Source organism: Giraffa tippelskirchi, chromosome 2, assembly GCF_054371585.1.
Source record: "Giraffa tippelskirchi isolate mGirTip1 chromosome 2, T2T-mGirTip1v1.2.pri, whole genome shotgun sequence".
In the NCBI taxonomy this organism is placed as follows: domain Eukaryota; kingdom Metazoa; phylum Chordata; class Mammalia; order Artiodactyla; family Giraffidae; genus Giraffa; species Giraffa tippelskirchi.
The window spans coordinates 152105891-152128113 of record NC_137276.1 but is presented as its reverse complement, the minus strand read 5'-3'; the positions used below and the strand labels follow the sequence as shown (position 1 = coordinate 152128113).

Genomic DNA, 22223 nt, shown 5'->3' with positions numbered 1-22223 from the left:
CTGTAATTTTTCTATTATAGAAAAAGTCTGTACACTGTAACTCCACATATATGTGTGCTTTTAATAGTCATACATAGCGACTTTGTATACGCAAATAGGATGTAGAAGAATATACAGGAAACTACTACAAAGGTTACCTCTGGGAAATGGAAATAGGGTCAATGAAATTTACCTTTTTTCCAGTCTTCTGTACTACTACAAATTTTTCAGTAAGAAGCAGTTTACACATAATGGTTAATTTAAAGTTTGACTATGGAGATAGACAGCCAGTGTTTAAGACTTGGACCTTACATTTACTGGATGTATCATCTTGGTAATCACTTAACTTCTCTGTCTCAGTTTCCTCATCTATAAAATAAGGGTGATAACAGTATACATCTCAGATTGTTTTGTACAGTTCTTAGAAAACTGCCTGGTACACAGTAAACACTAAGTATGTTACATGAACATGTATATTACATAAAAGATAGCAGGTTTCTGAATCCTATGACTAGCATGACCCAAATTCATCTTAATTAAAAAAGAAAAACATATGCAGTATATCCCCATAAGTTATATGACAACTAAATCCAAATATTAACAGTTCTGATTTGGGGTAGTGGCATTATGAATGATTTCTCTGCTCTCTTTTACTTTTCTGTAGTTTAAAAATTTCAACAATGAACATAATGAATTTGTAATCAGAATTTTTCTTTGGGGGGGGGGCTGGGTCATGCCACACAGCATGTAGGATCCTAGTTTTCCCGACCAGGGACTAAACCCATGCCCTCTGCATTGGAAGTGCAGTCTTTTTTTTTTTTTTTTGGAAGTGCAGTCTTAACCACTGGACTGCCAGGCAAGTCCCCAGAAAATATTTTTATCAAAAATAATCAAATCTTTGATGTCTGAGTATGTGGAAAGCAACCTAGGAATTTCCTCTATCACAGAACATCTGGTTGAGAAAAACCACTGGTCTTACCCAATGAGGATTTGATAGTCAAGTATTATACCAAGAATTTCAGAGCAGTGTGAGATGAGCATTCAAACAACAAACTGACAGGATCAAAGAGTAATAAACAGTTTTCAATTCTACTCATGATTTTTAGTTTCTTTCCGTTATTAAAGCATCTCAGAACATAAAATTTCAAAGAGGGAACTGCTGAAGAGACACTGCTCTTGGGAGAATAAACCTAATAGAGTAGAAAGATCTTGGGCAAAGTTAGGGTACTGCCAACTCCTCAAGGTTTCTTTCCTATCTACATGAATGGCATCTGGGAGTCAGGCAATGCTCAGAGATTTGAATTGTAAAATTAGAAAGACAGAGGTTTAATTCTCAGTTCTCATGCTTATGGACAACCATAACCTTAATCTCATAGAGACTGAGTTTCCCCATCTCCAAAAGTGATAATTAACTTATATCTTATGGCTCCAGTGAAATGAAATACCTTGTGCATACTTAATAAATATTGGTTCCCTTCTCTTTTGGCTCCCTCCCACCCATCCAACTATATACCCTTCCAGTATTTCGGCTTGGTCTCTGCTCCATGTTGCTTGAGAGTCTTTCTTCTATGTCCATATTGCTGTTAGTGTCTTTGTCAGATAAGAAGTCATTGTGTTGAGATAAAGAATCACTTTCTGAATGATTGGCTGATGGTGTTTCTGATCTCTGATTGGCAGGAGATGATGACCTAGATGGTGATTCCAAAAATTTCTTGATAGCAGGATGATTAAAAACCATTGTATCACATGTCTTTGATCCCTGCAAAAATGAAAGTAAGCAAAACAAACTTTAAATCATATCCAGCAAAAGTAGGAAAAAATTTTATCTTTCCAAAAACCCTTATCTATTTCGGGATCACGCCTGTGCTGTGCTTAGTCACTCAGTCATGTCCGACTTTGAGACCCCACTAGGCTCTTCTGTCCATGGGATTCTCCAGGCAAGAATACTGGAGTGGGTAGCCATTCCCTTCTCCAGGGATCTTCCCAACCCAGGGACTAAGCTCGAGTCTCCTGCATTGCAGGCAGATTCTTTACCATCTGAGTCACCTACCCCCATAAAATAGAGTCCAAATCAACAAAAACTACAGAATGAGAAATAATTATGCAAAGGTCCTAACACTAAAAGCTAAAGATGCAAGTTCTCAGAAGGTAAATGAAAAGTAAAGAGAAATATATATTAATAGTTACACATGGAAGTCAGATTTGACTTTAAAAAATAAGTCTCACATTGCTTGATTCAAATACATCATCCGCTCTAAATAAAACAGTCCTGTAGGAAATATAAAGATTTAAAAAAAGCATATATAAAATGACTCCCACATAGGATAAAGTATAGCACAGTCCAGTACTGAAGCCAGCCTAGGGTATTTTTTGTGTCTTATTACTTACACATAAAATAAGAAGTGTTGTTACTTAATACAGATATACTGTACTACTGATACACTGTAGTTACTTCCAAGAAGTGAGTTTTGGAAATTATTTAATTGAAATTAAAATAATTGTTTTAGTGAGTAAGAGAATCAAGAGACTAGTGTTTCAAACAACAAAGCTATTGTATTTCAAAAATAAAAGTTTACTTTAGAGCTATAAATGTATTTTGTTAGAGCAAACCAAAAATAAATTTTAAGTGGCAGATCATAATAGATAAAAATATACCTAAATACCCTTAAATAAATCGTAATCAGAATATAACAAAAATCAGTGCATTTCTAGACCATCATATAGCACAGTTCAGTACTGTTAATCGTTGTTTATTAAAAAAGGGCAACAACACATCAAATGAATAACCAGCTCCTCAGAGGACTACAGTCCTATGTAATGCAGCTGCTAGTGCTCGACGTCCATCTGGTTGACTCCAAAGGCAAGCTATATAACAGATGACATTGGAATCTGCCCTGGGTTGAACAGTTATCTCCCCAGAATTCTTGTCCACCTAGAACCTATGAACGTTTCTATTTGAAAATCAGTTCTTTTCAGATGTAATCAAGTTAAGATGATGTCATACTGGATTTGGGAAGGCCTCACTCAAATGACTAGTGTACTAGAAGAAGGAAAGTTGGATACAAAAAGAAAAAGAGAAGACAGAGAGAAAAATCCATGTGAAGTTAAAGGCAGAAACTGGAATGATGCAGCTACAAGCCAAGCAATGCCAGGTACCGCCAGTAACCACCAGATGCTAGGAGAAGAATCCTTCCCTAGAGTCTTGAGGGAGCATGGCCTACCTAACACACCTTGATCTTGGCCACTAGCTTCTAGAAGCACGAGATAATAAATTCCTGTTGTTTTAAGCTATCAAGCTGTGGTAACTTGTTATGGTAGCCCAAGAAAAGTAGTTCAGACTCTAAAATGTAATACAGAAACTTCTGCAGTAGAAGAAACTACTACTATCCAAGATTAACCTCAAATAATGCTTCAAATTTCTCCAAGTATCATCGATACCCTAAAGCTCCACAGGATGACAAGACTCATACAGGACAGGTATCTCTTATCGGTAGAAACCACAGGGAATGATGCAAAGCAGTATGCCACCACACTCCCCTCCATGAACCCTGACTGAATCCTGTCAAAAAAAAAACAAACAGCTTTGAAGATATTTTGGGGAAAACTGAGAAAAATCTGAATATGGATTGGTTATCAGATAATATTAGGGGCTCAATCTCTTAGGTATTATGACTACACAGAAGACAATCTTAGGATTAAGTATTTAGGGATGAAGCATCATGATGCTTAGAACTTACTTTTTAAGGTTTAGAGAAAAATAAAGATGATAAAGTAAACTTGGCCAATTGTTAACATTGCTGAAGCTAAGTGATGCATAAACAAGTACTTACTTCACCTTTTCTATATATTTGAAAATTTTCCAAAAAAGTAGGCAGGAAAAAAATCAGGACTTCTTGAATAGGATAAATCTACTGAAACTAAAAACTGCCATTCATTAGCAGTAAAAGGTCAGAGAAAAATCAATCAATCTATAATTTGCTCCAAAGCCAACTATAAGGAAATGAAGAGGAATAAGGCAAGTTAAAACTGAGTTACACTCAAAAAAAAACAAAAAAAACAAAAAAAACTGAGTTACACTCATCTTAGTATCTGCACAACCTAGCAACAGTGCTAAAAATTAGTTAAAGAAGAATTAAGTAAAAGAAAATAAGATGTTAGTTATCATTATTGACAGTGCAGAGAGGTATAAATGAAGGATATGAGTGAACACAATGATAACTGTATGTATTAATATGTACCCAGGAAGGCAGGCTTGGCTTCTTGAATACAAAAGGTCAATATGAGAAATTTTTGAAGGCAGGGATTCCACATCAACACTAATTTCTCTTCACACAACTATATAGGTAGCCAGAAATGACTGCTTATGAGGAAAACTTACCTCAGAAACTTTCAGAAGTCCTGCAGAAGCATAGTAGTTTGCAACAATGCAGGCACGAAGTTTATCCATCATCCTTCTTGCCTCAATTAGTCGCTAAAATAAATGTTAATTATTTTTAAAAATGGAAATAACAGAAGATATACACAAATAATTCATAAATAAGAAATGCAAATGACCCCAAAAAGTAATCAAAGAAAAACTAATAGAAATGACCATTTCCACCTCAGATTGGCAAAATATTTAAAAGGATGACAAAATGTGATGTTTGCAAGAATATACAGACATATTAATAAATATGTATATTCATTGAGAAATGTCCACAAAGACATTTCTTTGTGGTTGTCCACAAAGCACAAGAGCAAAGAAGAATTATCTTTCGAGATAGAATTTCAAGTGATTTTTTCTTTATCTTTTTCCACCATTTCATTTGAAGAAAAAAAAAATAGCTCTTTCTCCCGTGAAATGAGAAAGCGCCTTTTAGAAGAACATCAAAGGGGGAAAATACACTATAATTCTACTTCAAGAGATTTTTAAAAGTTCATTACATACAGTTTTTTCCAATAGTTTTGTTTTTTTCACTGTAAGATCATTATACCTGGTCAATGACCTCAATTTCATGTTCCTTATTCTTCATTTCAAGTGCAAATTGTTCCTTGATAATAGTCTCAATCTTCTGCACAGCAGCATCTCGAGCTGCACAAAGAACATAAAATAATCCAAGTTAGTATGCAATTAGTCAGTTGCTATCTTGATTCAAGCAACAAAAGCAATCCAGGAACAGTACCTCTGAAGTGGAGAAGCCTAATGGTGGTCACCACAACCAATAATGAAAAGTTAACATCACTAACATTCAAGCAAACTGATCTTATGTTTTCTGACATGATGCACTGACAAGACTCCACCGCTCTGTGGCACTCCTTCTAAAAATGCTGTCTCTAACCACAGCAAACATCAGACAAACCTAAATTGAAGGACACTACAAAATAACTGGCCTATATATTCAAATATTAAAGTCAAGAAAGACAAAAGTTGAGATGATTACAAGAGACTAAAGAGATATAACAACTAAACTAACTGCATGATTCTGGAGAGGGGGCAACAGTTATAATACTGGGACAACTAGTGAATCTTGAATGTGAACTGCAGATCAGATGTGACGTAAAATGTTAAAATTTCCTACTTCTGATAATTGCACTGTGGTTACATAAGAAATCTGTTCCAAGGAAATACACAAGTGTTTACAAGTGTCTAATATATCTTCCGGAGAGGGCAATGGCACCCCACTCCAGTACTCTTGCCTAGAAAATCCCATGGATGGAGGAGCCTGGTGGGCTACAGTCCATGGGGTCGCTACGAGTCGGACACGACTGAGCAACTTCACTTTCACTTTTCCCTTTCATGCACTGGAGAAGGAAATGGCAACCCACTCCAGTATTCTTGCCTGGAGAATCCTAGGGACGGCGGAGCCTGGTGGGCTGCCGTCCATGGGGTCGCACAGAGTCGGACACGACTGCAGCGACTTAGCAGCACAGCAGCAGCAGCAATATATCTTCTGATGATTTAGAAAAAATGATGTGCATATATATCTGCTTGCATACATGCACTTGTGTGTCTGGGTTGTGGGGGGAGGAAAGAATGATAAACCAAATGAGGCAAAATGAAAACAACTGGTAAATTAATCTGGGAAAAAGACATACAAGTTTTCCTTGTGATTTTTCTGACTGAAACCGTATCAAAATAAAATTACCAAAAAAGAAAAAGAAGCCTATGATGATTCTGAGAGAAACATGTTGTGACTTCCAAAAAACCATAACCTCGAGGGAGAAAGTAAAGAGTTAGTTGTAAGGAGAGGCAGTCTGTGACCTAAGAGCTGTCCCTGAGAAGGCAGAAGTTAAGATCTAGCAAGCAAGTCAGTAGTTTCTGATCACAACTACCTGAAGGATACAGCAAAAAAGACGACGTCTCTGAAAGCAATTCAATTCAGATAATGACTACTCAAAGTTAAAAGATACTATGAAATGTAGATTGATTACAAGAGAATAAAAAAAGTTGAATGACTGCTTGAAAAACCTGGGATTTTGCATAATGGTCCTGTGTCTGTAATATGAAAAAACTACCACGCAGGCTTTGGGGTGTTTACAAAATTACAGAGAAAATTTGGAACCTTGATCACCCATGTCATTTTCTCCCCATAATATATGCCACTAGACTGTCAATTTAAAACTAGTGCTGGCATAAGCATTCTTGTGGATATGCCTGCACTGAAGCAAATGACTAGCTTTCCTCGTATCTGATGAAAAGAATATTGCCTAGTTTTATGGTATGTATCCTTTATACATAAACCCTGTATATAGAAACCAGCTGATAATCTTAGGGGAAGCTAAATAAAAGTCAGAGACTGTCATCACTGAAGGTGGTTTTATCATAAGCACCTCAGAAATAATTCTAAAATATCTCTTTCATGGAACAAGGAAAAATAAAGCTAATAAAATGTCTGGGAACACATGTTAGATTAGATTTAAATTGAAATTATGATGTTTCCTAAAACAATCAGCTTTCCCAATTCTTATTTTTATTATAAAAATTGATATGTCATCCGATGCATTTGAATAACGAATTTAAGTTTCATGATAGTTTCATATTTATTGGACTTGTTACTGAAAGCAAATGACATATCCTTCTAAACAAAATTACAACTGAATCAGAAGAAAAGCTGCAGTGAAATGTTTTTACTATTTGGAATTTGATTTGATAACTTTCAGTCCACAGCGACTTCTGGGGTCCATATGACTCGACTGCACCTACACAGACAGGAGTTTCCTTCACCATTAACCTTGGGGGCCTTGATGTTTGTGGAGCTGCAATACCTTATGTATGACTCTGAGATCTTCAACTAGCTGTACTAACTTACATAGATTTATTATTTAAATAAATAGCAACATTTTGTTTTAAAAACTCAAATATAGCTACTTTTTTTTTTTTGAGATAGCTTAAAACATTCTGGGTAATTATAGATGATTTGGTCTTCAACTAATTACATAATCTTAGGGAAGTAACTTAATGCCTCTGTGCCCCTACCAGCTAAGCACAGAGATCAGTGTTTCCCAAATCTCCATCATTCATATTCCACCTTCAAGTTACCTGCCACATCTGATAACCACGTGAAATATCTAATTAAGGCCATTAAATAATATTCTTTAAAAATGTTAGCCCTTGGGGGGTTACATAAGGAGTTTGGCATGAATATATACACATTACTATATGTAAGTTAGATAACAAACAAGAACCTACTGCACAGCACAGGGAACTCTACTCAACATTCTGATGACCTATATGAGAAAAGAATCTGAAAAACAATGAATATATGTATAACTGAAACACTTTGCTGTATACCTGAAACTAACACAACACTGTAAATCAACTATACTCCAATAAAGCATCTTCCCAGGTGGCACAGTGTTCAAGAATCTGACTGTCAACACAGTAAACACAGAAACACAGGTTTGATCCCTGGGTCGGGAAGATGCCCTGGAGCAGGAAATGGCAACCCACTCCAGTATTCTTGCCTGGAGAATCCCATAGACAGAGGAGGCTGGTGGGCTACAGTCCATAGGGTCGCAAAGAGTCAAACATGACTGACTGACTGTGTGCATGCGCACACACACTCCAATAAAATTAAAAATTAAAAAAAAAAGTTAGCTTTATCCTAAGCAGTAGCCATGAGACTACAAGTCTGAAGAGATCATTATCTTTCCTACTGACATTAATATTATTAAAATAAAACCCTTAATTCATGTACCACCTATAACCATTTCACATTTTAGTACACACATTGCTAAGACTATGATCACATCTAACATACAATGACAGCTAAAACTTATAGCCTGTCTCATTACTAATGCTTTCACAGTGTACCTGTTTTACATTCTGGCCTTTTATGGCAGACATGGTATATTACTATGAAACAGAGCACTTAGCTAATCCCTCTTATAAACTTCTTCAAAATATACACAATAGTGGAAATACATTTAATTTAATTTCCTATAAATCTAACAGGAAGGCATATGTCAACAAAGAAATAATTTCCTAAGGCAGGTAAATTTCTACCTGAATTCTCAATTGCTTTATGCCGCTTATTCGGAAAGGCCACAGATACATCCTCATAATCAGGGTCAGTTTCTTTGATCGTTCGCTTGATGCCAGACATGATGACATTCGTTCTTCACTGTGAAGCAATAATACATTAATTAATAACACTGCTTGGTCTCAACACTTACACGTGTACACACATACAAAGGGAATAAATATTATATAAAAGAGAAGCTTGCAAGTCTGTGTAAATACACACACATCCTTTTTAAAATCAAAGGCATAACTAACTTCAAAAGTTCACTGAAAAAAAATCATCATCATCTGTTACAAAACATGGATTTCCCTTTCAAGAGAAAATACTTGAACAAGGCAACACATTGTTTAGACTTTCCAAAAGAAGCCTGGCTTTTACAAAAGGGCCTTCATAAGGAAAAGAAAAGAAACCAGATTTTCATGAAAACATGGTAAGCCCACACAGTATCCTGGAATCCACAGCACATCAAGTGTATTACAGGATATGAGCAATGTGTCTCAGCAAATAATTTATTATACAAATCCTTTCTCTGGTACTTACACAGTATAGGCTATATAACAGGTACTTAATAAATATTACTGTTACTGATTATTATTATTCATAACAACCTGTATAGACATATTAAACTAACAAGCTTGCAATACAGTAAACAAGTCCTAGGTATACAAGACTTTGAATAAAACTATCCCATAAATCTTTAAATCTGCACTGTCCCAATACATGAGCCACTAGTCATATGCAGCTCCTTAAAGTTAATTCAAATTAAATAAAATTTAAAATTCAGTTCCTTTTCCTGTATTTCAGAACACTGTTGTTGTTGTTTTTCAGCCATCCAGTCATGTCCCACTCTTTGCAACCCCATGGACTGCAGCACACCAGGCCTCTCTGTCCCTCACCATCTCCTGGAGTTTGCCCAAGTTCATGTTTATTGCATCAGTGATGTTGTCCAGCCATCTCATCCTCTTGACGCCCTCTTCTCCTTTTGCCCTCAATACTTCCCTGCATCAGGGACTTTTCCAATGAGTCAGTTGTTCGCATCAGATGACCAAAATACAGGAGCTTCAGCATCAGTCCTTCCAGTGAATATTCAGGGTTGATCTCCCTTAAGATTGACTGATTCGATCTTCTTGCTGCCCAAGGGACTTTCAGGAGTCTTCTCCAGCACCACAGTTCGAAGGCATCAATTCTTTGGCGTTCTGCCTTCTTTATAGTCCAGCTCTCACAATGATACATGACCACTGGGAAAACCATAGCCTTGGCTATACAGACCTTTGTTGGCAGAGTAATGTCTCTGCTTTTCAACACAATGTCTAGGTTTGTCATCATTTTTCTGCCAAGAAGTAATCGTCTTCTGATTTCATGGCCACAGTCACCATCCACAGTGATTCTGGAGCCCAAGAAGAGGAAATTTGTCACTACTTCCACCTTTTCCCCTTCTATTTGCATTGCAGTAATGGGGCCAGATGCCATGATCTTAGATTTTTTAATATTTAGTCTTAAGCCGGCACTTTCATTCTCCTCCTTTACCCTCATCAAGAGGCTCTTTTGTTCCTCTTTGCTTTCTGCCATGAGAGTGGTATCATCTGCATAGCTGAGGTTGTTGATGTTTCTCCTGCCTGTCTTGATTCCAGTTTGTAACTCATCCAACCCAGCATTTCTCATAATGTGCTCAGAGTATAGGTTAAACAAACAGGGTGACAGCAGACAGCCCTGTCATACTCCTTTCTCGATCTTGAACCAGTCAGTTGTTCCATACAGGGTTCTACCTGTTGCTTCTTGACCCACATACAGGTTTCTCAGGAGACAGGTAAGATGCTCTGGTATTCCCATCTCTCTAAGAGCTTCCCACAGTTTGTCAGGATCCACACAGTCAAAGGCTTCTGCATAGTCGATGAAACAGAGATAGATGTTTTTCTGAAATTCCCTTGCTTTCTCTATAATCCAATGAATCTTGGCGATTTGATCTCTAGCTCCTCTTCCTTTTCTAAACCCAGCTTGGACATCTGGAAGTTCTGGGTTACATAATGCTGAAGCCTAGCATGCAAGATTTTAAGCATGACTTTACTAGCATGGGAGATGAATGAGATTGTCCAATGGTTAGCACATTCTTTGGTACTACCCTTCTTGGGAACTGGGATGAGGACTGACCTTTTCCAGTCCTGTGGCCACTCCTAGGTCTTCCAGATTTGCTGACATAATGAATGCAAAACCTTGATGGCCACATTCAAGTGCTCAATAGCTATAAGTGGTTAGTAGTTCTAAACTGAACAATCGAGATCCAGAACATTTCATCACTTCAGGAAGTTCCCTCTGACACTCCTCCTCTCAATGTGTTTCACTGAGCATTTATAATATTTCATGAGCCAGTTTAGGAAACACTGTCTAGATCACCATGTCCAAAAGACACATAATGTGAGACACAGAGTTAAAATTTTTCTAGTGGCCACATTTTAAAAAGGAAAAAGAAATTAATTTTAATAATATATTTCATTTAACTAATATACCCAAAATATTATCATTCTAATGATATAATCAATACAAGCAAATTATCAGTAAGATATCTCACGTTCTTATCTTTGCACTAAGACTTTTACACTCAGAGCACACCTCAATTTGGACTAGTCAAATTACAAAGGCTGAATAAGCACTGCATATGGCTGGTGTTTCCCTTACTAGGCAGTGAGTCTACTGACATACAGCTAAGAAAACAGGTCCAGGGAGGTTAGAGGAGGTGCCCATTAGAGGATTAATCTATGACACAGAAAAGACAAGAAGAGCTCCCTGATTTCCAAACCTCTCCTTTACCACTGATGGAGCTTATTTATCTAACCAAAGACAAAAATATACAATATGAATTTACTAAAGCAATAAAAAGTTTTAAAACAAAATTAATGAAAATAAAACATTAACTTGAAAATACTTATTTTTTTATTCACTCAGAGTTCAAACAGAAATAACAGTTTAAAAGCCTCTAAGCTCTTAGTCCAGTTCTTTCACTCATCTCAGAGATACAAGTGGGAGAGGCTGGGAGAGACTCATTATCTAATTCTATGAATGTAGGTAAATCATGGATCTAGGAAAACATTTTTCCTATCATTGTTATCTTTAAAACAGCCCTAAGCCTAAAAAGACCCTGATGCTGGGAAAGATTGAGGGCAGGAGGAGAAGGGGACGACAGAGGATGAGATGGTTGGATGGCATCAACGACTCAATGGACATGAGTTTGGGTAAACTCCAGGAGGGAGCTGATGATGGACAGGGAGGCCTGGCGTGCTGCGGTTCATGGGGTCGCAGAGTCGGACACAACTGAACGACTAACTGAACTGAGGCCTAAAAATGTCCTACAGCTTTTATAAAAATCCCCCAACATTTATAAACATTCTAAATCAAGCCCTTTAATGTTTGTTCACAATCATCACCTACCAGCTCTAATTTAGAATACAGGTAAGTATTTTGGGAGAGATCCTGAATCCAACTATTATTTTCTATTTTTAAAGCTTATAAAAAGTGAGAGTAAGGTATTCTTCTTCTAGCCTTCTTCATTTGGCCTGCAACTAGTTACAGAAAACCTGAAAAAAATCTTGGGCAGTTACACAAAGAATACTTTCTTAAAAATCAATAAACCCCATTCCTTTTCCTTGCATACAGAAAAACAACAATGAAAAAAACCCCCTACTCTCAAGATAAACCAGGAATCAGAGGGAGATACAGTCCAGCAGATTTCCCATCTGTTTTGCGCCACACTGTTTCCTCAGTGACCAACTACCTTCTACAGTTTGCCAAGAGTCTTACTGGATTATCCGCACAGATGAGTGAGTCCAGCACCACCTTCACTCATTCATACTGTGGACTACATACATAATCTTCATATTCTCCTCCCACACCTCGTCTCCCCAGTACTCTCTTGAGCAATGGTGGCCCCTCCCACAAAAGGTTGGGGATTCTTGAAGAAAATAGTCTTTTGTTTTACTGTCACTTAAGGGGCAAAGCAAAATGCTCTCTTGACTTTTGCTCTAAAACTTTAAGAATAGAAGGAGGAAAAGAGAAGAATATGGTGGTGGAGCAGAGGTGGGCTGAGTAAACCAATGAGTGAACTTATGCTGCCAAGGTAATTCATATATCATGCAGCCACTGTAATAAAGCTTTTCCTGTTATCCCTGGGTATAGATTTGAGTTCCCAACGAACATATTCAGGAAGATTTATGTCTTAATGAGCATTTTTAATAATTCAGAACTGTTTCTGTTCTAAAGAACAATATTAAAGGACACACATGGCACATACAAGTATATGCTAGCTAAGGGCAGGCACATGTGCTAAGGCAGGCTCTCACCATGATGTAGTGAGTGGAATGCGTAACAAATGATCCATGTAACAGCAAGTTTTGGATTCATCTTGTTTAATCCTGAGATTTATGAAAAGGAAATATGAACAGCTGTTAATGTCAGGTTCAAGTTTGAAACAAAATGTGCTACTAATCTTCTTAAGGTTTTGAATCAAATGAAATTGAAAAGAATACTGACACGTAAACTGTTTTTTTTTTTAATCAGTTACTGTTTATAATTTGTGAGAAAGGATTTTCTCCATACCAAGAGACCAAATCCAAATACAGAAAAGTATGTAATGCTGAGTCCTCTAATTTAAAATTTTTGTCTCTCTGAAATAGCCTCTTTATAAAAAGTAAACACTATCAATTTAAACTTTAAAAATACACATTTCCCCACCTCCATGTACAATGTAGAAAGCAAAACTACCCTGTTATCACACCCGTTCAAATAAGATAAACAAGTCTGAGTTTTTGAAAAAGGTTAAAGACCAAAAACAAAACAAAATCTTTTAATGCTCTATACTTTGAAATAAATGCCAAAATAAATTTTTAACGAAAACTGTGTAATTTAAATACAAAAAATGATGTAATATAGAGTCACTAGAAATTCTTAGTAAAAGGTTCTCAAAGGTTTACTAGAAGTTCTCAAGCTAGACAAAACGTAGAATCTCTAGAATCTAGTCCTGGAAACCTGTCTTACAAATACCAAACCGTATAAGAAATGGACAACTCTTGAAATAAAATCTGATAAGGTTCTTCGAAACTTTGCTAAGTGAGGTACCTTCTCAATATACAGTTCCATGATCTCATGGCATTTGAATCTCATCAGAATCACTGAGTTCTGTGCTTTCACTAAAGATGACTTTTCCTATCTGATTTAAGAGAGGAGACGAGAGTAGCAATACAATCATTTTCCATCTGCTTCCATACAATGTTAATATTGTTCCTAACATGTTAATAATGATTTTGTAATTCTTCAGCCCTGTCCTTTTTATATTTTTCGTTTCAAACAAAATATCTTCTCCTTGGTAAAGAAGACAACCAGTGCTCCTTTATTAAGCATTTGAATGAAAGAATCTATTCTCCCCTATTAACCAAATAAACATTTCAAAAATATCTACAAAAAACAAAACAGGAGAATGGGTAAACAACTGTAGTATAACTAATGAACTCTTGATCCAACCGACAACAGGAATAAATCTCAAAATACTTATGGTAAGTAAAAGAAGCCAGACACAAAATTATTATATACACACACATGCAAACAAAAAGATAGCAGCCATGGCAAGATTAATAACAGAGAGAATAAATTAAGGCAAAAAACATTTAATACAGAAAAGAGTATGTTACTATTAAAAGACACAAAGATATATCAAACTATACATCAAACAATATCATGTCAAGACATACAAAACAAACCAGAAATACAACAATTGAAGAAAATCACAATCATAAGAGAATTTGAACATACCTCTCTCAGAAATTTAGAAGATTAAAAAAAATAGATAAAAATACAGATGACATACATAATGCAATTTACAAGCCAGACTTTACAACTCTGAACCTAAAGGAATATTCTGTTTGAAATAGCTATAAAAATTCATTAAATTAAATCATGTGAGTTATATATGAAGAAATTTTGCAAAATTAGGAAATGTTATAACCATATTCTCTGATTTCAATAAAATTAAACATGACAATAACAAAAACTCACTATGACATGGAAGAAGGAAATTAGAATAACAAACTATTTTTAAATTATCAATGAAAAGATCTAAACCTATTGTCAAAAGGTATCTTTAGAGGGAAAGGAGACTCCAGTTTCATTTGTAAATATGCACAGATACAAAATGAAATCCAGCAGGATATTAAAAGAATAGTCCATCATGACTAGAAAGTTTTATTACCAGCAATAAAGTATTGAGGAGATCCTGAGACAAGGTGATTTCAACTATATATGTCTAACACTGGACCTTTAGGAATATTTAAATCAATTGACTTTCAGTAATCCAAATACATATCATCCATTTCATGAATTACATTTTGCAAACTAAAAATAGCCAGCTTAAGAGAAGATTTTGTTCTGATATTCACTTAAAGTGGTACTGACAAAACTCCATCCTAGTTATTCTACGCTAGGTTTTATACACAAAACCAAATACACAGTAGTCTCCCCTTATCTGTGGGGGATACGTTTCAAGACCGCCAGTGAATGCTTAAAACAGGATAGTACTGAACCCTGCCTTCTGTTCATGTCTGCCACCCAAAAATTTAATGCCTTTTCCATCTTTAACTCATCTGGTATGGGAAAAAAATAGGTCTTTTTTTAGACCTATAACAGCCACAATGTTAACACTGGACCAGAATGGTGGGAAGCTGACAGAGGCTGGTTATTAGCACCAAAGTGACGTGAGCCACTCAGTTGATGTGGCCATCCCAATGTGACATGTAAACAGCTGAGCTCAAAAAAACTATTATTTAAGCACTACGTATTTCAGGTCCAAGACACCTACTTTCCTACTATAAACAAAATTGCTTAAGACACAGAAGTTGCTATATAAGGTCTGTCCCAGGATACATTCATGACAGAACTCTGTCTCCAATCTTACAAACAAGAAAAAGAATTTAATATCAAAGAGCTATTCTAAATTATAGGTGTCCTGCTTCTATCCATTGTATTACTGCAACAACTGGAGAGCTGGCCTGAGGTAGGTTTCACTGTTCCTTTACCCCACCCCTTCAAAACACTCCAGACTGAGCCATCTGGGATATTTAGGAGTTTTGAGATACTTATGGCAAATTCTTCTTAAGTGGACAGAAGGTAGGCCATATAACATCCCCGTAACTTCCTTAGAGCCACTTTTGGACAAAAATCATTGGAATTATCTAAAGTGGTAACTCATATGATAATTTTGTTGTTTCAGTTATGAAGCCATAAAAGTTTTCTTTCCAAGAGAAGCCAAAAAAAGGGGGTGGGGGGAGTAGATTTGTCTTTAGTCCAGGTTGGAAAGGAAAGGAAGGAACTGGACCAGATTAAGACTGTGTCAAACTCCTGGACACAGTCACTGAGAATATGTAAATTAAGCCAAATATTGCACACTTCACTAAAAAGGGATTTTTCACTAGAGCTTTCAAACTGACAATAAATCCTATGGGGATAAGTCTCATGCCTTTCTACCGGGAGCTGAGATTCTAGAAAGAAAACTAGTACCTTAAAACGTAAGACTTTTTTAAAAATTGGTTTTTCTTTAGATAAACACTGCCTAGATCTAGAAAATCTACCTATTTACAAAAATCTACCTATTCATTTTCTGGAATTAGATATAGCAATAGTTGCACAATTTTGTAGGTATACTAAAAAAAATACACTTACACTTTAAAAGAGTGAATTTTATGGTATGTGAATCAGCTCTCTAGAAAGCTATTACAAAAAAAATAACAATGACAAACTTATGATTTATTAATCTTAAACAGAAATCAATTTACAGATTATCCTCCCCAAAATATGCATGTAGGTGCTATGTATGCACTTTCAGGAAAGCAGGACAGTTCAGCTGGGAATCAACATTAGCAAGACCAGAGGCACGGACTGTTATCACTTTAAAATTTAATTTTTTCATCGAATAGTTCAGATATTCAAAAAAGTATAAAATGATCAGTGAGAGGGACACAAGGAGGTTCAAAAGTATTAGCAATCTCCTATTTCTTAAGCTGGGTTGTAGCTAAGTATGTATTCGATATCTTATTCGTCTTCTTTAAAACATACCTTCTTATTATATGTGCTCTTTAGCATATATATATGATGTATTTCACAATTTTCAAAAGTAAGTTTAAAAATTAACTATGTACATATTATGGGATAAATCAGTTCCACTGTAATGTGACATATGCATTCCTAAAAATCATCACACCATAAAATTGCATAGTGAAAACCATAAGGCTTACGGGAAAAATGGGTTTCGGCACAACACTCAAAAATTTTAGTAGTGACATTTAATTTAAAAAAGATAATCAAATAGAAAGGGAACCTAATAAAAATGGCAGCAGAGTTTTACACATTAAATGGGTTAAGAAATACATAAATGCTACAATAAATATGACACTTTACCTTGTGAAATTAAGTTTTACTTGTGGAAGTGAGCATTGAAAGGTTACAGCTTGTAAGTTACGGTGAAGTGGTAGTAGGCTAATCTGAAATCAACAAAAAACTTTAAACACCAGATGAGGATAGGTGTGGCTCATAACACAGAAGTAAACTGAGGTTGCTGGAGGATATCTAAGGTGTGTACCTAGAAGGGGTCTGCATATTTCTGCTGTGGTTCAGTTCAGGAGGGTGCACTTTTTTGCATTTACCTAGCATCTTACAGATGAAAGACAAAAATGTGAAATGTGAAATCCACATTATACTCAAATAGTTCCCTAACATATCAACTGTATTAAAACAAACTCATGTTTTCTTATTTCTTTTTTAAAAAAATATTTAATTTTGGATGCATTGGGTCTTCATTGCTGCTTTGTGTGGGCTTTCTCCAGTTACAGCAAGTGGGGCCTACTCTTCAATGTGGTGCGTGGGCTTCTTCTCATTGTGGTGGCTCTTCTTGTTGCAGAGCATAGCCACTAGAGCGTGCAGGTTTCAGTAACTGCAGCTCAAGGGCTCAGTTGCTCTGTGGCATGTGGAATCTTCCCAGACCAGGGACTGAAACTGTGTCCCCTGCACTGGCGGATTCTTATCCACTGCACCACCAGGAAAGTCCAAATTTGTGTTTTCTTATAGCAAAACTGTTTCGCAACGTAGCCATTAAAACGAATGTGCTGATACAGAAATACTTCTAAAATACATTGTAAAGTGAAAAAAACCAAGGTGCAAATGGTTTGTATACTTTCTATGTAAACTAGAAGAAAGAGCAGAGCGATTCCCCCTCACCCCCACAAATGCTGGTAGATGCTGTGTAGATTTTTCCAGAAGAAAGGATAAAAAATGAATAACAGTAGTTGCCTCTGGGTAGTCGTTTTGCTTTTCATTTGACTCCTGACTACAAGGTCTGAATTTTCTAACCATGTACATGCATTATTTAAGGGGAGGAAAATACCAAAAGGACTAACCTGGGAGATGGATTATGGGTGTCTTTATGCCTCTTTCTGTTTTCTTGTTACTTCTCTGTATGTTGAAAAGACAAAACTACAGAGAATATGAAACAGCTGGAACTCACATTCATTGGTGGTGGGAAGGTAAAAACAGTAAAACTACTCTGGAAAACAGTTTGGTAGTTTGTAGCTAAGTCGGTAAAGAACCTGCGGCAATGCAGGAGACCCAGGTTCAATTCCTGGGTTGGGAAGATCCCCTGGAGAAGGAAATGGCAACCTACTCCAGTATTCTTGCCTGGAGAATCCCAGGAACAAAGGAGTCTGGCAGGCTATACAGTCCATGGGGTCACAAGAGTCGGACGCAACTGAGTGACTAAACCACCCCCACCATCACATGCCCCAGCCATTGCACTCCCAGGTACTACCCAAGAGAAAGAAAAGCGCCTGTCCAGACAAAAACAAATGTTCACAGCAATGTTATTTGTAATAGCCAAAAACTAGAAACAACCCAAATGTCTAATAAAAGGTGAATGGATAAACAAATTGCAACACATCCATACAATATATTCATCAGTAAAAAAGAATTAACTGATACATGCAACACAACGCAAATTAATCTCAAAACGATACCGAGGAAAAGAAGCCAGCTTAAGAAAAAAGAATATACTACAATGATAACATTTTTACAAAATGCAAACGAGTCTATGATGACAGAAACCTGATCACTGGTTGTCCTGGTATGAGGAAACAATGGGGAGGGGAGAAAGAAGGATCATGAAGGGACAAGAGAAAAAATTGGGGGACGATGCATATGTTTACTATCTTAACTGTGGTGATGTTTTCACAGATGCATAAATATATCAAAACTTACCATGTCATACAGTTTATACGTGTGCAGTTTGTGGTATGCCAACTGTCCCCCAATGAAGCTATTTAAATACACACAAATATTAAATATACTGTCAAAAAATGTATAAGAATACACAGTGTGAACCCTCACACATTGTTGGTAGAAATGTAAAACAGTGTGGCTGCTGTGGAAAAGTTTGGCAGTTCCTCAAAAAGTTAAACATAGAATTACTATGCGACCTAGCAACTCCACACCTAGGTAAATATACAACAGAATGGAAAACGTATGACCATACAAAAACTTGTATGTGTGTGAATGTTCACAACAACATTATTCATAACAGTGAAAAAAATGGAAGCAACTCAAATGTCTATCCTTTGATGACTGGATAAACAAAATGTGGTAATAGTCATACAATGGATTTTTAAGCAATAAAAAAGGATGAAGTACTGATACATGCTACTACACAGATCAACTCTGAATACACCATGCTAATTAAATGAACGAAGCCAAATACAAAACGCCACATTTATTTGATTAATAAGGTTGGTGCAAAAGTAATTGTGGTTTTTCATTGTTGAATTTTGCCATTTGATATTGGAATACATTCTTAAATAAATGTGGTTATGTTATACATCATTTTAATATGCATTTCTCACTTTATTTTTTTTAGCTAATGACTTATTACTGTGTATTTTCTATTTATTTTAGACTATGGTAATGATGATAGACAAAAAGCAAATTCAAGTGATTTTCTTATTCGAGTTCAAAATAGGTCATAATGTAGTGCAGACAGCTCACAACATCAACAACGCATTTGGTCCAGGAATTGCTAACAAATGTACAGTGCAGTGGTGGTTCAAGAAGTTTTGCAAAAGAAATGAGAGCCTTGAAGATTAGGAGTATAGTGGCCAGCCATCAGAAGTTGACAACCAACTGAGAGCAATCAAAGCTGATCCTCTTACACTACACAAGTTGTTGACAAAGAACTCAATGTCGACCATTCTATGGTCACTCAGCGTTTGAAGCAAACTGGAAAAGTGAAAAGGCTCAATTAGTGGGTGTCTCATGAGCTGACCAAAAATCAAAAAAAAACCTGATTTTCAAGTGTTGTCTTCTCTTATTCTATGCAACAACAACAAACCATTTCTCAATCAGATTGTGATGTGCGACAAAAAGTGAATTTTATGCGACAACTGGCAAAGACTAGTTCAGTGGCTGGACCAAGAAAAGCAGCTCCAAAGCCAAACTTGCACCAAAAAAAGGTCATGGTCACTGGTGGTCTGCTGCCCATCTGATCCACTACAGCTTTCTGAATCCCAGCGAAACTATTACATCTGAGAAGTACACTCAGCAAATCAATGAGATGCACCTGAAAACTGCGATCCCTGCAGCCAGCACTGGTCAACAGAAAGGGCCCAATTCTTTTCCATGACAATGCATGACCACACCTCGCATGCCCAACTCTTCAAAAGTTGAACGAATTGAGCTATGAAGTTTTGCCTCATCTGCTATATTCACCTGACCTCTAACCAACCAACTACCACTTTTTCAAGCATCTTGACAAGTTTTTGCAGGGAAAATGCTTCCACAACCAGGAGGAGGCAAAAAATGCTTTCTGAGAGTTCATCAAATCCCAAAGAACAGATTTTTAAATTAATTTCATTGGAGGCTAATTATTTTACAATATTGTGGTGGGTTTTGCCACATTGACATGAATCAGCCATGGATGTACATGTGTCCCCCAGTCCCAAACCCCCCTCCCACCTCACTCCCCATCCCATCCCTCTGGGTTGTCCCAGTGCACCAGCTTTGAGTGCCCTGTTTCATGCATCAAATTTGGATTGGTCATCTATTTCACATATGGTAATATGTATGTTTCAATGCTATTCTCTCAAATTATCCCACCCTCGCCTTCTCTCACAGTCCAAAAGTCTGTTCCCAAAGAACAGATTTTTACACTACAGGAATAAGCCAACTTATTTCTCATTGGCAAAAATGTGTTGACTGTAATGGTTCCTATTTTGATTAATAAAGATGTGTTTGAGCCTTGATTCAAAATTCACAGTCCGAAAGTGCAATTATGTTTGCACCAATCTAATATTTCCAGGAAATACCCAGAAATAGGCAAATCCCTAGACACAGAAAGTGGCTGCCAGGGGAGGAGGAGTGGAGGGAACTGGGACTGACTGCAAATAGGTAAGGGGCTTCTTCCCGGAATCACGAAAATGTTATGGAATTAGATGGTAGTAATGGTTGCACAGGTCTGCCCAGGTGGCTCAGTGGTAAAGAAAGTGCATGCCAATGTAGGAGATGCAAGTTCAATCCCTGGGTCAGGAAGATCCCCTGGAGAAGGAAATGGCAACCCACTCCAGCATTCTTGCCTGGAAAATCCCCTGGACAAAGGCCTGGCAAGCTATAGTCCATGGGGTCACAAAGAGTCGGATACGACTTTAAGTCACTAAGCACGCATGAGTGGTTGCATAACACTGAATACACTTTAAAAGACATTGAATTATACGTTTTAAAGTGGTGGATTTTACGTTATGTGAATTACATCTCAATAAAAGAGCATATACACCCTCCAACAAACTAATTAAAAAACAAAATAGATAACAATCACCAATGTATGCACAACTCTATAAATAAAACATTACCAATAAAGTTGAAGCCCCTGCCTGCTCGGCATTCTGGTCACCATCAGCCTTCATTACCACCACAGAACAGGTCTCTCCCCACACTTACCCCAAACTCACTCTTCAGATCAACAGAATAAACAACCCTTGGTTAGTAGAACTCGTTCTTCTACCTCTCCTGTCTACAACCATCAAAGTTCACATGCCTGAACTTCTCCTTGTTACCTTCCAACAGGTTCACATTTCATCCCTACCTTCGCTCCACTTACTGAAATGCTAGTCATCCTTCAAGAATGAAATTAAGTCCCAATTCATCTATGAAGTGCACTCTAGCCCTCAAGAAACTTTTTTTTCTACCTCCCATAGAACAGATACTATAGAAACAATCTGCTGCATAAGTCTTGTTTTCTATGAGGGAAAAGTGCACCGAACCTGATTCTCACCCTCCATTCAACAGCAGTGTAGAAAACAGGCGGAAACGGGGGCAGGTTTAAAGGCAGAGAGGTTGGGGCCAATTTAAGGAGACGGCAGTGAAGAATTCTATTCTCTATGACTGAATGAAAAGAGAGAAGAGCATCAAAGTATTTCTGAGAATCTATCCTAAGGAAAGACTCTCAAGCCTGGTGACACACACACATGGGCTGTTCTTACAGATTTACAACTTAAAGTATTAAGTATTAGTTCTCCTCTATCTATATATTTTATATCAAAAAAAACTGGAAATAGTCCATAGCAACTTACAGTGTATTCACTGAATGAATATAAGGGAATTTTAATATGGGGGGATACGATCTTATATGTAGTTAAGCCCTAAAGATTCTACCAAAAAACTGTTAGAATAAAT

General features: G+C 36.8%; 1 protein-coding gene across 27 annotated transcripts in view; it reads right to left on the bottom strand.

The window, feature by feature from the left end:
* The window catches only part of YEATS2 (YEATS domain containing 2), a 105418-nt gene that overhangs the window by 76850 nt on the left and 6345 nt on the right, over positions 1–22223 (bottom strand). For 18 of the 27 annotated variants that reach the window (XR_014077186.1, XR_014077188.1, XR_014077190.1 and 15 more), the window contains exons 2-5: positions 8465–8582; positions 4953–5050; positions 4358–4450; positions 1493–1738 (exon numbers count right to left, since the gene is read on the bottom strand). Coding sequence is in view for 22 of the 27 variants with exons in the window: in XM_081571189.1 (XP_081427315.1) it covers positions 1493–1738; positions 4358–4450; positions 4953–5050; positions 8465–8564 (537 nt within the window). In the remaining 5 variants the exon portion in view is untranslated. Of the gene's footprint in view, positions 1–172; positions 349–1492; positions 1739–4357; positions 4451–4952; positions 5051–8464; positions 8583–22223 lie in introns of all 27 variants that reach the window. The other 9 variants (XM_081571205.1, XM_081571208.1, XM_081571206.1 and 6 more) reach the window with 2 other exon arrangements.